General features: G+C 40.1%; 1 protein-coding gene across 7 annotated transcripts in view; it reads right to left on the bottom strand.

The window, feature by feature from the left end:
* The window catches only part of NRF1 (nuclear respiratory factor 1), a 130,754-nt gene that overhangs the window by 31,398 nt on the left and 82,078 nt on the right, over positions 1-17,278 (bottom strand). For all 7 annotated transcript variants that reach the window (XM_019959069.2, XM_019959072.2, XM_070788158.1 and 4 more), the window contains 4 exons: positions 14,733-14,891; positions 13,504-13,701; positions 11,681-11,782; positions 5,669-5,826 (listed from right to left, as the gene is read on the bottom strand). In XM_019959069.2, the coding sequence (XP_019814628.1) occupies positions 5,669-5,826; positions 11,681-11,782; positions 13,504-13,701; positions 14,733-14,891 (617 nt within the window). The remainder of the gene's footprint in view (positions 1-5,668; positions 5,827-11,680; positions 11,783-13,503; positions 13,702-14,732; positions 14,892-17,278) is intronic.

Below are 17,278 nucleotides of genomic sequence, written 5' to 3'. Positions count from 1 at the left end.
CTTCAGAGATGTTAAAATATCGGGTGCTGGGGGAGAGCAAGTGACGAAATACTAGATAAATTCAGCACCTCTCCTGGGAAAGTATCAGGTACCACTTTGCAAAGGTACTGAGGGAATATCAAAAGTGGGCCTGGAGGAGAGAAGGTGGCGTCACTTAGCTTATCAGAGGTGGACGAAGTTCTGGGTCAGACACTGCCTAAGCCAGTGGATTCAGCTTCACTATAGCTGCAGACTCTGCCGTAACTACGGCAGTCATCTTGAAGGGCAAAGGGCTGTGGACTGCTGAGGGCAAACGTGCCATGACTGCGGGCAGAGCAACATGTACCAAACTCAACAGTGTCATGTCCACCTGAGAAAGTCAACAAACAAGTAAAGCAACTGACATAATCGTTCTTCTGGGGAAGACCTCTTTAACACTATAAGGATTCTGGAAGAAGTCTGAGAAGTCCAATGGACAAAAAAGTCTCATTAAATAGAAAACTCTCCCCTCTTGCTAACTTGCTTTGCTTTTTAAATTATGTGTGTTTAAAAAGTTATTTTTCTCTGATAATAAAATGCATGTAGAAACTCATAAAAATTTCATTAAGTATAAAAGAAAATTTTAAAACTTCGAATTACTTTCCTAATAATCTTAAACACTTTAACCAGATAGTCAAGATCATACTGTATTAGTTTTATCGCCTGCTTTTCTTACCTAACTTTGTATTTCCCCATGTAAATATTCTTTGACATTTGTTCAAAATAATAAGAGCAAAATTGCTGATTTTCCCCACTTTCCTAGTTGCTCAGCTGTGGATGTTTTTAATTTCCAGCCTTCTTTGTAATGACTTAGTCCAAGATATTATACATTTCAATTTTTTTACTTCCTTTATAAAAAAATTTGGGGATGGAATTGAGGTTGAGCAAAAAAGCTGGACAGAATCAGAGCTTCCATACAGCCCCTTTAAAAGTCAAGATCAATCTCTACGCTAAAATGTACTTCAGATCTGATATCAACAGCCAGTCATTCCACAGTACCTGTAACATGAATTCAGAGGCAAAGTGGACCCTTGACCTGGAATTACTACTAAGGCTACTCTTTACATTTTACAAGGTAGATTTTAATTTTAGGGTCCATCATAACTATTTATTAGAGATGGTAAAACAAATGATTATTTAGTGCCTAAGACCCATAACTTTGCGTATTTTTCTGAGAAACTTGTATCAGATAATACTACCAGACAATTCAACAGTGTTCAGCTATCACTTATTAATGATAAAAATATTTAACACTCTGACCTGAGACTTCATGGAAAGCCAAAAAGTAGAGTCTTTGGAAAAGGCTTCAACTATGTGGTACTCTGAAGAAGAAAGCTGGTTTTTGAGAATTGTTTATATGGAAATAGGAGCTTTGTTTACAGGTCGCCTCAGCGACTGCTCGTTCCCCACAGTTTTTTTTTAATCACAATCTACAATAATCTTATTTCTACGACCATCAGAGGTGCTGCCCTGCCGCTCTCGGATGCATGCTTCCAGCATGGGGTTTCCCAGGCTCCAAGGGGGGAACAGTTACCCAAGCCCTGACCTGGAAGAGTCCCTGCATCCAGTCACACCCATTTTATGATGCCTGAAAATCTAAATATTTGAAGTCATTTTCTTTGATACCTTTCTAAAGTATGTTATGCGAGGAGAAAAGCTGTGAACCAGCAACGACTAAGGCAACCTGGGGAGCCAGGGATGAGCGGTCTGATGGGGTGACAGGTCTGCACGTTGGTGAGGTTACTTACTGCATGCCCCGTCAGGAGTCAGGGGCAAAGCAGTGACGGATGAATCTTTCACCTGGAGCATGAAGACAATGGTGCCACCAGTGGTCAGCAGACAATTATTTCCAAATCTACTCTAACCACTTACACTAGACTTCATGGGAAATGATCAAATGATATGCTGCTAGAAAAAGATTACCTTTACTTAAAAGGTGAATCAGGATCAAAATGTCACTAAGCCACTACTCTACAATTTTTTAACAAGTCATTTCCAAACCAGAATTACAATGAGAAATTTCCATCAACTCCCCCCTCTCCCTTTTTTCCATCAACTTTTTATCTGCAAGTGTCTAACCTTCATCTATAGGAAAAAGAGGCAGCTGCATTCTCTGCCCTCCATTTCCAGATAAGATTTCTGAACTAGGTTGTCCATCCCACGTTAGTGGACAAATAAATACAAATCTATATATTAAAGCCATGCTTTGTTTTAATAATATCTCTAATTTTAAGCCAATATTTTCCTTTAAAAAACGGTAAGAGTAAATTTTTCTTTAAAAATAGGATTCACTTCCTTTTTTAAAGCCAAGCCTCTTCACTGCAAAAGAACAGCAATTCTAACTTCCTGGGGCATTTCTCTCCCCACAGCACTGAGTCACAGCACCATACACAGTAGAGACGCAGTAAAAACCATCTCCCTGTCAACAACACAGCACACATTTATAGGAGGGCAAACATCGATTCAGTCCACCCATATTTATCATGCATCCTTATGTACAAAGACTGTACTGACTCTGCAGGACCTAGAATGTAAGTCTAGGATGACTTAAACCAACAGACTGAAACTTGAATCACTGTACTGCAACTAGCAAATTGTGATTTCACTTGCTTTCACATTGGCCTGTTCAGGGTGAACACTTTTTTTTGTTTTTTTTTTTGAGTTGTGATGCTCTGCTTTTCATTTGTTCATTTTGACTCTCTATCTCCTTCCTAGAAGTACTGATTGATTCTGTATTTTGAAAATAATTAAAATTAACAAGTTTCCAGGGTATTCAATGACGATTTCTCCATACCCCTTTTCGGTTATTGTAAAGCCAGGGTGGGCGACAGGTTGTGACCCCAGGGCCCTCAGTCTAACTTGCTATACAAAACTGCTAACAGCATGGCTGGAAAAAAGAAGGCCAGTTCTGCACCTGCCCGACCGCCTTTCCCATTAGCAGCTGAGGGCGCCCTCTGTCTTGTGTCCACCTGCCGTTCCACGTGGCCAGCCTCTCTCTCTTTAGTCTGTGCCCACACCTGCTGCTTACAGTGCAGCAAAGGTGCAGGTGACTGTTAAGAGAACCAGGCCTGTTCCACCTGCACCCGAAAGAGATGGCTGGAAGAGAGCAGCTCTATGAAATCGTGTTACCAAGGAACAAAGCCCAGATTCACAGTATTTTTCACCAACCACAGAGAAGCAAACACCAAGGGCTTGTGTTTCAAGCCCAACCCTCCTGACATTAGACAGTGATAATAGCTCCTGGAATTAGGAGCCCATGATGTTCCCCTAACAGCCTGCAATGTCTAGTCATCACTGCTAGGCTTGGTTACTTCACCTCCAGCAAAGGCTGCAACACACCATCCCCCAACACTCACTGGGGCCATGATTGCAAACAGATTTCAACATCTCTTTACTCCTCCTTCATGCCACGGTGAACCATATTCTCCTTCCTTTGGAGTAAACACTGTAGCTGCCTCAGCTGCCTCTGAGTTTGTTAACAAGCCCCCAGGGGAAACCATTACCCTCCTTGTCTTTGGAAAAAAGCCCTGGTCCTCACACTAAAGGGAGCCAGAAATGTGCCTCATATTTTCCAGCATACAGGGTTCTCAGGACACACACTTCACTGGACCGTCCAAGGTGCTGGCTCAATGACATGAAATTTTTCTGGCCTTCAATGGTGGCCTGTTAAGGCCCCGTCCATCAGTGAGGGGTTACCAAACCAAAAGGAAGGAGTGTCTCACTCTGGTCTTGGTTTTCAGGAAGTTTATCTGTGTCTTCTCTCAAAGGTACGAGTGGGCTTGAGTCACAGTGCAGGAGACCAAATAAGACTTTCATGTCAGTGAAAAATGATACGGTTCAATGGGCTAAGAAAAAAGTTTCTGTTCCAGGTCTCTCAGGGACTCACTGGTAATTCTGGAAGGATAAGCATGTATATGTTTCAGTTCAATCACCAAGTCCTGGCCATACTTCCTTCAAAATCCAGTCACTTTATCTCCACTCTTACTAGTAGTTTCCAAGCCTTTGACAAGTCACAAGTGGACCACCTCTTCTCAAGTGGACTTCCATTTCTAATCTCTTCTTACTATAAGCAATTCTGAATAGATGAATCTTAAAATCTAAGTTAAATGATAATAAATATAAATCCTGAAATGCTGACTACAGGCCAGCCAGTTTGATGAGACTTATATCCATCATTTCAATGAATCTTTACGGTTCTACATGATGAAAATTATCCTTATTTGATGAGACCAATGCTCAGGGGTGAAATTTCTCAAGACAGTATGACAACTATATGGCAGAGGAAGGATTCAAACCTGAACCAATATGACCTCAGAAATGGTCTCAGCAACTGTACTATACAGCCTCATGGAAACCTGTACCTAACTAAGCCTATCAAGGCCTTCTACTGTCCATCACAGCCAATCTAAACTTTATCTGATGTTTATATTTTGAAGGAGGTGATCCCCTTCTGAATTCCCCCTATGTTCATAGTCTACACTATACAATTGTACAGTGAATTACACTCTAACTAATATGTTTGCTAAGTGTTTTACTGAAATCAATCTCCCAACCACATTATTATTTCTTTAATGGCAGACATTGTATCTTAGAGCACTCGTTATATACAATCTTACCTAGTAGAGTGCTGGCATGTCACAAGAATTCAGCGACCATTTGAGACTAACAGCTGCTGCACATAATGATAACAGCAGCCTTACCATACACTGGACACTAATCTGAGGCTCTCATATGCACTGGCTTTTCCAACTCTTACTCCAATTCTCACAGTAGGTACTGTCTTTACCCCCGTTTTACACAGAGGAAAGCCTGGGCATTGAGGTCAAGTAAACTGCCCAAGTCAAACAGCTAGTAAGGGACAGAGGATGGGATTCAAACCCAGGTAACCTGGCCTCAAAGCACACCCTCTTAACCATTATTTAAAGTATCTGGGTCCATTGAAAATAAAATTGTGTTAGCAATGAACAAGAAGAAGAATAATATGGGGATGATTTTTTTCTGTCAACAATCAATAGAAGGAACAACATGGAAAACAATACAATTTCGTTTTGGGAACTACTTCTTACTAGAGTATTCCATTCACAATATCCTTCCTAAGTATATCTGAAGAAAAAAGGTTCAGTTTTTCCCCAATAATCCAAAACTTATTTTATTTCAAAGGCACTGATAAGCAAAGAACAAATTTCTTGAAAAGTCAGTAAAGTTAGCTCCTGATCAGCTAAAACACGGATTAATATCCATAACAAAAAGCAGTTTCTTTGTAGGGTAAAAGGAAAATCAATCCCAAAGCTTCTTGATTTTTTTTTTTTTATTATTACATCCTTTGGTCCCTTTAAAAACACAAGGTACACCTTGCTGTTGCTTTTGGTCTGTTAATGATCACAGAACAGGATACAGCAAAAGGGACCCATATCCCTGACCAGCAGGTTTTAGCAGGAAGTCAGAAAGGCTGAACTGGTTGCTGGGGGTGGAGTGGAATGGGAATAGGGTGGGTGAGGGCTGATTACAAGACAACTTTACAATATCTTATGGGTTAAGAGTATTAAGTTTCAAATGCCAGTTGTGACAAAGTGAGGTACGACGTTTCTCTTTACATCTGTATACAGGGACAGAGTCACCCTCCTCTTTTATTGCCCACCCCTGCCTCCACCTGTTGAGTGCCATGGTGACCGTAGCTCCCTGTTGCATCTCCTGAGAAGCTGCAACTGCGGCCTCTGCCAATGATGCTACCGCCTGGGTGGCCTCTGACGCTTGCGTTGTCTGGATGGTCATCTCACCCCCCTGTAACGTGGCCCAGTTTTGTTCCACCTGAGGCAGAAAAGGACAGGCTAGTTAAAAAAATCAGTCACAAGAGGATGGGGATTATGATTTCAAAAGTCATATTTCTAAAAAATTGCCATGTGCTCAGCCAAATACATACAAACTATAAATTAACATGACTTACAATGTATAGGACAGGGTTTTTAGCATGATATTTTTTGGGTTAAAAAGGAGGTATTAGAATATATATTTGAATTTGCTTACGTTTGCACAAAGAAATTCTGGAAGGACACAAAAGAAACCAATGAAAATATTTTCCTTAGTGTGTGTGGAGATGTGGGAATAGGTTGGATAGAAAACAGAAAGCAAGATTTTCCACTGTATCCTTTCAAATAATTTTCAAAATATCTGAGTTTTTGAACAAACCATAAGTATACTTCTAAAAAAACATTCAACCAGTACCAAAGGGGATACAGTGCCAGTATTCCAGACTCTTTGCCAAAGGCCACTACCATCACCTGTTTCTCCATTTCTCCTGCATTTCTCTGCAGGGATATTCTCTGATGTATGAGCGTATTTAGACACACACACACTCTGAAGAAAAACTGCAGCATATGCTACATATATTCTTATACCCTGCTTTTTTCACAAACAATACAGCTCTGAAATGATTCTAACTTGGAATGTATCAAACTACTTCATACGTTCATGATTCATAATAATGGCTGCATAGCATTACATAGATACACATGATTTATTTAACCAGTCATTTTTTTAAAGGGCATTTAAGTAGCTTCCAATGCTTTGCTATTACAAACAGTACTGGATGATATATAGTACTTTGTATAGTTTATGTGAGTCTACTTATTCAGTAAATTCCTAGAGGTAGAATTATATATCAAAATTACTTATTTTTATTTTTGATGGAAACTGCCAAATTTAATAAATAAATTTTTTTAATGTAGCAAAAACTGTTTTTTTTTTACTGGTGAGGAATTATGAGGAAACAAAACAACCAACAAAACAAAACAAAAAACCATACTATCTGGTTATTCGAGTAGATCAAAATTCAGCTTTTTTAGATCTAGCACAGGGTTTCTCAGCCTTGGCACTACTGACATTTTAGGTTAAACAATTCTTTGAGTTCTGTCCTGTGCATTGTAGGATGTTTAACAGCATCCTCCCCAGTCATGAGAATCAAAAATATCTCCAGACACTGCCAAATGTCCTCTCTGATGGGCATAGGGGTGTATCTGGCTGACAATGACTGATTTCAGTATAATGCTTTGCATTAAGAGATTCCATCCCCCCATCCCCCAGTTCTGGATACCTGAATCTAGCTACTTCAGTCCATTTTGTTCAATAAATACTGTTGAGTATCTCTCCCATCCACCACCACCAAAACCCAAAAAGCAGCAGGGGCAATGAAAGCCATTTCAGTTCTAAAACATGGCAGGTGATAAGCCAAGCAGCTCAGGTATAGTATTTCTACAGATTCAGGTCTTAGGATGCTAGCTCTTCTTACTGGAGCTCCCACGGGGGCCCAGTGCTAGTTCACTTGTGCTGGGACATTACTGTGTCCCAAAGAAAGTATCACAAGCTCTAAGAGAACAGATCCTTAAAATGCCTCCCTCTTTGGTTCTATTGCTATACTTTGATTATCACAGTGCTTCTCCAAATGTTTGTCAAAGGCCCCCCAGAGAATGAGACACCCCTCTGAGCTACCTTAGTATGTGCCCTGAGTTCTTATGGGCAGTGGGTTGTGGCTGCAAGCCTTCCATGCTCTAAGAGCCAGAGACATCCTACTTCTTTCCTTTAAAGCTGCAAAGGTGCCCACTCAGGAATTCACAAAACTCTTGCTTCTTAAGATATTATCGCTTTGATCTTATTACCCCAATGAGCATCACAGAAAACAACATCATTTGAGATGATGAATTACATTCCCAATTTCTAGATGGCCGATGATTCTATTCTGAAAATCAGCTGAAGCTGGCCAGCCCTGTAGCATTTCCTCTTTCCAGATCTGCCCCACTATACTTCTGCCCACCCTGCTGCAGAGTGTGGCCCTGTGCAGCTCTCCCAAGTACTCAGGCTCAACTCGCAGCAGCAACTTCATACACATGCATTTAGTTACAGCTATTATTTGTAGTGGAAATGGTATTAGAATGTTGCCATATACAGTATACGTTAAGGAAGTTGAATTTATGGCACAGAAGATTAATGGATTGTGGTGAAGGGTGGAGAAGAAGTAGGAATAAGAAGTACATGAAGAGATTTTTATTCAGAGTATTGATAGGCAATACATCAACCAGCTTAGGTGTTAACGTTTCTCTGGAATTTCCTATTCTTGAGTCTCAGTGCTTTGGTTGTGCTTGCTTGGGCTCTTGCTGACTCCCTTGCCATCTTTTGGGAACCACTCTATGGTTATCTATGCCTGGGCATCACCATGTCCCAGAGAAAGGGCCACACACTCTAGAAGGGAAAGATATTCAGAGGACGTATGGTCAGCTTCTGTGCTTTTCTGAGACAGAGCCACTACAGTGAGGCCTTTCAAACCGTGGCGACCTTGTCGCTCTGGCCACCATGAACCACCTGTGGCTCTCCCCCACTGTCACACTGTGATGTGCTGCGTGTGCTGCTCCCTTTGACAGGAACACAGCTCCCGTCCTTCCTGCCGTTGCTTCCTATTTACCCCTCCAATCTGAGACCAGGTGAGATGAGAGCTGGGACAGCTCCGCTTGAAGACAACTCCCTACAGCCAGCCCAAGGCTCAGGACCTCTCATCTTGTGTCCCACCACATCCTCGGCTGGCTTCTACTAGATCCTTATCTCATTGCCATTTTCTCTGATGTGTTTTTCTCTACCAGCTACCTGTGCGCTCTTTAAGAGCAAGGAAGGTCTTTATTTTCCTCTGCTGCTGCTGCTGCTAAGTCGCTTCAGTCGTGTTCGACTCTGTGCGACCCCACAGACGGCAGCCCACCAGGCTCCCCCGTTCCTGGGATTCTCCAGGCAAGAACACTGGAGAGGGTTGCCAATTCCTTCTCCAATGCATGAAAGTGAAAAGTGAGAGTGAAGTTGCTCACTTCTAGTATATATAGTGCCTGGTACAGAACTCAGAAAGCATTTACTTAACGGCCAGATGAAGAACATGTTCCATTATTCATATTTCCCTGCTTGTTCTTCAGTGTGCCCATACTTCAAATAAATTGATATTCATAAAAAGCCCACCTAAAATAAGCTATGCAACTTCAAAACTGTTAACATGTGTTGATGGTTCAGTTTAAAGTTCACATCTCTAATGTGTCCATAGTTCAGCTCTTCTGCTGCTTCTTCAACGGAATCATGTGTACCACTATTATCAGATATCATAGTGACGCAACTAACTGGATGTTGAATGCAGTATGATTTAATCTAAGAGCTCTTACTGGCAAGGCTAGGATAACACAATGACCGTACAACTTCTAAAAGTATGTCTATTTCTGTAAAGTACTTTCTGTTCCTGGGAAGAAACTATGCTAAATACAGGCAGAAGGATGTTTCTCCTGAGTCATCTGATGCAATGCTTTGTTGGCTTCATGTGGTCTTACCTTTCCAAGCCTGTGAGATAGTCTGACTAATCACAGCACTCATGGCTCAAAACTAAGATGCTTAACAATCATGTCAACATCTAAGAGAAATCAGAAGGCAAACAGAAGAGAACCATAAAATCTAAAACATTTTGCCACTTTTTGAGACAATATATGCTTCTTTTCTTCATATGCTTTTTGTTTTATTGGAAATATAGGAAGGGTGAGAATTTTTAAAATCTGACTGAATTTGGATATTTACCAACAGGTTATTTGTGTATGTCATTCACACACTTCCATAAAAATGACTTAAAATGATGTTAGTCTGCTAGAAAAGCCACAGACACATGACTAAGATGTTTTTTCCTTCATATTTTCCATGAACTTTTGAAAGTGTTGATTACGTGTAGTTATTTTGTAAAACAGGTTTCAAAAAACTCATCTCTAGAGAAGTGTTTAGGAAACTCAAAGTTACTTTCTTTAAATAGAAACTCAAAGTTACTTTCTTTAAACCTAGGAAACGTTCAGTAGGGAGATATGGTTGCTGCTACTGCTGCTGCTAAGTCGCTTCAGTCGTGTCCGACTCTGTGCGACCCCATAGACGGCAGCCCACCAGGCTCCACCGTCCCTGGGATTCTCCATGCAAGAACTGGAGTGGGTTGCCATTTCCTCCTGCAATGCATTAAAGTGAAAGTGAAGTTGCCCAGTCGTGTCCAACTCTGAGCGACCCCATGGACTGCAGCCTACCAGATTCCTCCATCCGTGGGATTTTCCAGGCAAGAGTACTGGAGTGGGTTGCCATTGCCTTCTCCGGGAGATGTGGTAAATAACTTCAAAAAGTAACCAATCCCACAGACGTACCAACCTGTGTCTTCACTACCTCCTTCACACTTCAGGGAGTGTCTGTCCTTTAGTCTTAGTGTTTGGGGACTGACAACTTTCCCCCTCAGCTAGTCCATTCTTCCATATCATATGGAAATTGATAAGTCAATTTCCTGTTGACTTTTACCTTTCTATACTGGGAAACCAAAGGCCATCTTCTGCCCCAAATCCTCCCAGTCTCGGTTACCAGAAACATTCTATCCTGAAGGTACCACTTTGCAGCATCTCTTACAGCGAGGACTACAGTTCATTCACACAGACCCCTCTCTGAGAGCAGGGTTCCTGTGTAATTCAGCTCCATACATCTAACACCTGAACTGCAGCATGGCAGGGGCTCACCACACACTGGCTGGCGGGAGCCTGCTGTAATTCTCTTCACCTCACTAGCCATGAAATGCAGCAGTTCTTTATCTTTCCTGAGATGCACAAATTATAGTGATTTTGTGATGTTCTCAGTCTATGGTTTTGAGCAGAGGAGATGGTATTTTTAGTTTCATTTCTAAAATGGCTCTTTGACATCTGTTGGCTAGTTTTCAAACTTCAGGAGTACAACCTTTAGGGGAAAAGCCTACAGTCACTTAACAAACCCTTTCCTGAACTTCACTGATGGCTCAGAGCTTAGACAACATTTTTCTAAATGTGTTACCCAGCTTGCACACTTAGGTTACTCTGTACCTTTAGACAAGTCACTAACCTTTCCCCTTTTTATCGTGTAAAAAGCGAAGATGATAACAGAACCTATACTTCTAGAGCTGAGAAGTGCTTAGTTGACTGAGTGCTCAATAAAGGTTAACTACCTTTAAGTTTATATCTCATAATTAGATCAGTTTTGATATGGAAGAATTTTCTTGCTTTTTTTTATTTTTGCTTCTTTGAGGGTTTTCTTGACTGTGTCACACAGCTTGTGGGATATTACTTCTTCAACCAGGGCCTGAACTTGGACCATGCTGTGAAAGTGCCGAGTCCTGACCACTGGACTGCCTGGGAATTCCCAAGGAAGGATTTTCCTGTGAAGTATTTTCAAAGGCTCATTTACAATGCAATAAATCATGTCTACTGATTTACAAATATATATACATATATATATCCCTTCAAAGAATGTTTTAGTCAGCTTGTTTTAATGATCTAATTTTAAAAAATAAAGTCTAAAGATTAAATTCTTTGGGATTCACAGCATAAAAGTATTTAATGGATATAAAATGCTATGTTGCAAATGTAAAATTTTAAGTTCCTGACAGTTACGTCTGAATCATAAAGATCCATTAATTTCAACTGTCATACACTGAGTATGCTATTTGCAAAACTGGCATGGAATGATATTTTTAGAAGGTTTATATAAGACAATGCTATAGATGTCTAGGCTACTTACAGTCTCTTCATATTCTGGCCCCTCCCTTCTCTTCCACCTATACATTCAAGCATCAAGTGAAAACAGACCGAATCCTCTTTCTTACCTCTCCATCAGCCACCGCCGAATAATTCACTTGGGCGACAGTGACTGTGGTTGGCAATTCTGAAGCATCAGCCAATGTGGCTACTGTTGCCCCTGTACCAACCTAAACAAAAAAATTGAAGTAATAAGTGTCGATGAATGGTTTCTTCAACCTCTCCTTTGCTCAGAAGTAAAGATTCATTCAATCCCAAATTCAGCAGAGGTAATGATTAATATGCATTGAAATATGAAATCAATGATTTAAATAATACATCAGACACTAACATGAGCTTCAGAGTTTTACTTCAATCAAATAAGTCAATATTAGAAGCCATCATGTTTCATCACTGGTGCCTTATGTCAGCTAACCAACTTTCTCTTCTCACCCCAATATGAATTTTAGAGGTTCCCTATCTGTTTCTGCTTTATTGACTATGCCAAAGCCTTTGACTGTGTGGATCACAATAAACTGTGGAAAATTCTGAAAGAGATGGGGATACCAGACCACCTGATCTGCCTCTTGAGAAACCTATATGTAGGTCAGGAAGCAACAGTTAGAACTGGACATGGAACAACAGACTGGTTCCAAATAGGAAAAGGAGTATGTCAAGGCTGTATGTTGTCACCCTGCTTATTTAACTTACATGCAGACTACATCATGAGAAACGCTGGGCTGGAGGAAGCACAGGAGGGAATCAAGATTGCCAGGAGAAATATCAATAACCTCAGATATGCAGATGATACTACCCTCATGGCAGAAAGTGAAGAAGAACTAAAGAGCCTCTTGATGAAGGTAAAAGAGGAGAGTGAAAAAGTTGGCTTAAAACTCAACATTCAGAAAACTAAGATCATGGCATCCGGTCCCATCACTTCATGGCAAATAAATGGGGAAACAGTGGAAACAGTGGCTGACTTTATTTTTGGGGGCTCCAAAATCACTGCAGATGGTGATTGCAGCCATGAAATTAAAAGATGCTTACTCCTTGGAAGGAAAGTTATGACAAACCTAGAAAGCCTACTGAAAAACAGAGACATTACTTTGCCAATAAAGGTCCGTCTAGTCAAGGCTATGGTTTTTCCAGTGGTCATGTATGGATGTGAGAGTTGGACTATAAAGAAAGCTGAGTGCCTATAAAGAAAGAATTGATGCTTTTGAACTGCGGTGTTGGAGAAGTCTCTTGAAGAGTCCCTTGGACTGCAAGGAGATCCAACCAGTCCATCCTAAAGGAAATCAGTCCTGACTATTCATTGGAAGGACTGATGTAGAAGCTGAAACTCCATCTTTGGCCACCTGATGTGAAGAGCTGACTGATTTGAAAAGACCCTGATGCTGGGAAAGATTGAGGGCAGGAGGAGAAGGGGATGACAGAGGATGAGATGGTTGGATGGCATCACCAACTCAATAGACATGGGTTTGGGTGGACTCCGGGAGTTGGTGATGGACAGGGAGGCCTGGAATGCTGCGGTTCATGGGGTCGCAGAGTCGGACACAACAGAGCAACTGAACTGAACTGAACTGATCTACCAACAAATTGTGTTTTACCACAGAAAAGGTAATTCAGAAGGACTATTTCCTGGCCACTAACAGAGTAAAATAACAAAAAAATGAAAACCTTTTTTTTTTTTAAACAGAGCTTTGATTTGGAAATACACAGAAAAGCTATCTATAGCTCTGTATTTAGCAAAATACAAGCAATTTAAAATATTATTTAAAAAATCAAGTTCAGGTAGTAAAATCTTAGGGAGCTGTATAAAGTTCATATAAGAATTTATGTAAATAAAACTCTCTAGTCTGACCTGCTTCAGAAATCACAATCTGATTTACTCACCGTAAGGTTTACTCACCTGGATAAGCGAGACAGTGCCATCAGGGTTACTAAAAGTCTGGACTACAGTCTGTGATGGTACCAGGTGGGCTATACTGTGTGTGGTTGTGGCCTGTGTTTGTGTTTGTTGATCTTCAAAAGCATACAAAAGGTCCTCCCGCCCATGCTGTTTATAACAGTTTTTAACTATGGTCCGTAGTGCTTGGGTCCATGAAACCTGTCATCAAAAGACCAGAAAAGCACATAAAGTCACAAAGAACGCTGGTTATTTAGTTCCACTGGGGAATAAGCAGCTGGTTAGTTATCAAACAAACCAAATCAAACTGGGATGGGGTAACTCTCTTCAGGATACTTCTCACAGACCCTTTTGAACACAGGGAAATTCAGCACCAAGTACCAGAGATTTCACACTGGTTTCCTTCCTGATCAAGGTCTGGATTAGCTTTTGGGTTTTATACCCTACTCTAACCTGAGGTCAACTCGTAAACCTCTCATAAAAGAAGGTTACTCTTTTGTCAAGAATTTTATATGAGATTCTTAGTAAAATTTAAAAGCTAACCAAAAAACAAATATGCAGAACAAGTAAGGGAGGATATCTGGTTTAGTCTTTCTTCTTTTTTAAAATGTTTCATTATCATCAGACTTGACTAGTTTCACATCTCTCTATATGTATTTTCAACAGTGATTCTTGCTAACCAGAAATAAGGACATTTCTGAGTCTTCAAAGTGATTAATGGGGCTTTCCAGGTAGCACTAGTGGCAAAGAAGCTGCCTGTCAATGCAGGAGACTTAAGAGACATGGGTTCAATCCCTGGGTCGGGAAGATCCCCTGGAGGAGGGCATGGCCACCCACTCCAGTATTCTTGCCTGGAGAAACCCATGAACAGAAGAGCTTGGAGGGCTCCATCCATAAGGTCGCAAAGAGTTGCACACAACTGAAGCAACTTAATATGCAAAGTGGTTAATACTTTTACTTCGAGTTTCTTTAGTTTTCCAAGCACCTTATAAAATTACAATAGTCCAAAAGGCAACTGCAGAGAGGAATATAAATTAATAGACCTATCCCAAGTCTTTATGGTGATGGACTGATAAACGGGAATCAGTGGATATCAAACTTCTTTTCGAGGATAGGTTTGACTACTACACATATTTTTAGACTTTTTATAGCCTAAGAAGTAGAACAACAAAAATGAGCTGGTTGATTCAGAATAAAAAAGCAATAGGAAACTCAGGCTAGAGAAACCTCACCCTTTGCTTCTGCTCTTCCGTGCGCACATCACTCCGAACGTTTGCCCATGGGATATCTTCAGGCCACCATATGGGCTTGCAGCTTTCTTTGCCCCAGCCTGGTTTCCCCCGACCTGTAGAGTACTTCAGCATCTCTGGGATAAATGCCCGAAGCTGGGCCTAGAAAACAAGAGCACAGTCATCAGCAGTCATAAAATTCATCTGGGATGTGTTTGTGTCTCCCACAAATTCTAAGATTATAAAATAAAGAGCCTTCCTGGAGGGTCCTAGAGAGTTCCAAAATGTGATGTTAGAACTGACTGCTTCCCACAGGTTACTAGAGCTCCATGAGTGATGGAGAATGATACGTACGTTGATAAAGTGCACCTTAAGCTGCATGTCATAGACTTGTTCCTATAAGATCAAGAATATCTAGTCCTGTGTTTGATTTCTACCCCCTAAGGTTCTACTGATGCTATAGCTCATCTCCCTTCTAGAACATCTATGCATATAAGGTGTCAAACAAAGTCAACATGTTTTCAGAAAAAAAAACAAATGTGTTGTTCTGGAGATAGTAATCAGAACAATAAGATGAGAGAACTAAGAGGTGAGAACAGATGAAAATCACTGTTATTTGTAAATAGTATGATTGTGTATCTGGAAATCCCTAGAGAATAAAATGAAAAACCACTATAAACAGTAAGAATTCAGTAACATGACTGACTATATGAAAATATATGGGAAAAAATGGGATTTACTTAATAAAAAGGGAAAATAACTCTAAATCTCTTCTACAAAGTTTTTAGTAAGGTAGTCCAATGTCTATGAGTCTGACATATAGATAAACATAATGACACCTGTGTTGACCTTAAACATATTATGGATTTCACCCAAATTATTTTACAAATCAAATCCAGACCAAACAGTTAACCACAGAGACAACTACCATTCTTTGTTTTCTGGCATGGTTACCACGATGGGTGTGTATGCTGGGGGAGAAGGGGAGGCTACTTTGTGAATATTCTTAATTGCTAACAATGATTTTTGGCAAGAGAATCAGTTTATCAAGTTATAGTCTTCCCCCTCAGACCTCCTGCTTTCCTCTGAACCTGAGGGTCTACAGTACTCCAGACATAAGCAACATCTTCCATCTAAGGACACACTTACATTGCCTCTTATGACCAAAATGAGAACAATTTTAGCATGAGTCAGACCCAAGGACATGGACTTCTGGCTTGTAGAGAAAGAAAACAAACAGAAATGGGAATACTTAAGTCTTATTGAGAGAATGAGTACAGCAACCCTTGTATTGAAGAACCTACTTAAATATCAAGCTTTCTCATTTAAATATTATTTAATTGAAAGATGATAGAAATTAGCAGATAATATGGAATCACAAACCCAAATCGGTCATGTTCAACTAATAAAAAGTTTTGGTTGACAGTATTTACATTGCTAATTCGTGTCCCAAGCCTGCTATTTCACCTCTCTTTCTAAGCCCCCCTTGTCTCCCAGACAGTCTCCAGCCTGCAGGATATGATATAATACACTCTGTTATATATTTGGCTCTGTGGCATCAAGCAGCAGGCTAATAGAAATGTATCCATTTGCAAACCCAGGCTATCAGCTGGCTCATGAGGTCACTTCTTCAGTTATTTTAAGAAAGTGCATCTCAAAGTCATTTTTCCCTTTATCCTGGCTTCCTAGGAGTGTGTCTTTTTCTAGCCTCAGTTATATAGAGAAGGAAAAGTTTCAATCCTCACAATATTTACATTTCTTCATATAGAAAAACAATAGCTTTCTCAGATGCGTAAACAAAATAAACTCGTATCACAAATTTTTACGTCTCCCCTTTCTTTTAATTCCATTAACAGTCTTCAAAAGGAGAGTTCTTTATATCCATAGAATGAGGAGATAATGAAACAAGAAGGCCAAATATCTCTAAATTAACAAAAAAAACCAAAGTATTCATAAAAGTCTGAAAAGATGTTTTATTTGCTAGAACTTCTAGATGGGAAATATTTCAAAGCCCTAGGAAGAAGATAGTAGAGGCTAATGAGAGGCAGCAGAAACAGAAGCAGCACAAAGGAAAGGTGACTTCCACAGACAAAAAAAAAGAAAATCCCATTAAGTTAAAAAATGGACCCAGAGTGAAATTAACAAATTTCAATACAGAGTCAGATCTTAACTTTTTAAAGTACCATCAACTGTACAAAATTTGCCTCTATATCAAAATAAAAGGCAAAAAGCACTTTCTACCAGAAAAGTTAACTTTTCAAGTATGTACAGTTTAGGGATGAAGGACAATTTTTGCATTTAAATGCACAGAGATAACGTGATAAAGGCAATTTTCCACCACACTATTTTTATACTGTTCCAAATAATGAGTGTTCACAAAGGGATATTAATAAAGGGAAATGAGCTATCTAGTATAGAAAGAGTTAAATGATTTCTTTCCAGAATTCAACACTGTGCTCTCATTACCAGTTGGATTAATTACTGGTCCTGGAGAGTTTTGGAAACCCAAGCTACTCAATGTGCTTGTTAAGGAAGGTTTGTCTTTAATC

The sequence above is a fragment of the Bos indicus genome, chromosome 4 (assembly GCF_029378745.1).
Source record: "Bos indicus isolate NIAB-ARS_2022 breed Sahiwal x Tharparkar chromosome 4, NIAB-ARS_B.indTharparkar_mat_pri_1.0, whole genome shotgun sequence".
Taxonomy (NCBI): Eukaryota; Metazoa; Chordata; class Mammalia; order Artiodactyla; family Bovidae; genus Bos; species Bos indicus.
The sequence above is the reverse complement of the archived record's forward strand: the minus strand, read 5'-3'. Positions and strand labels throughout refer to the sequence as shown.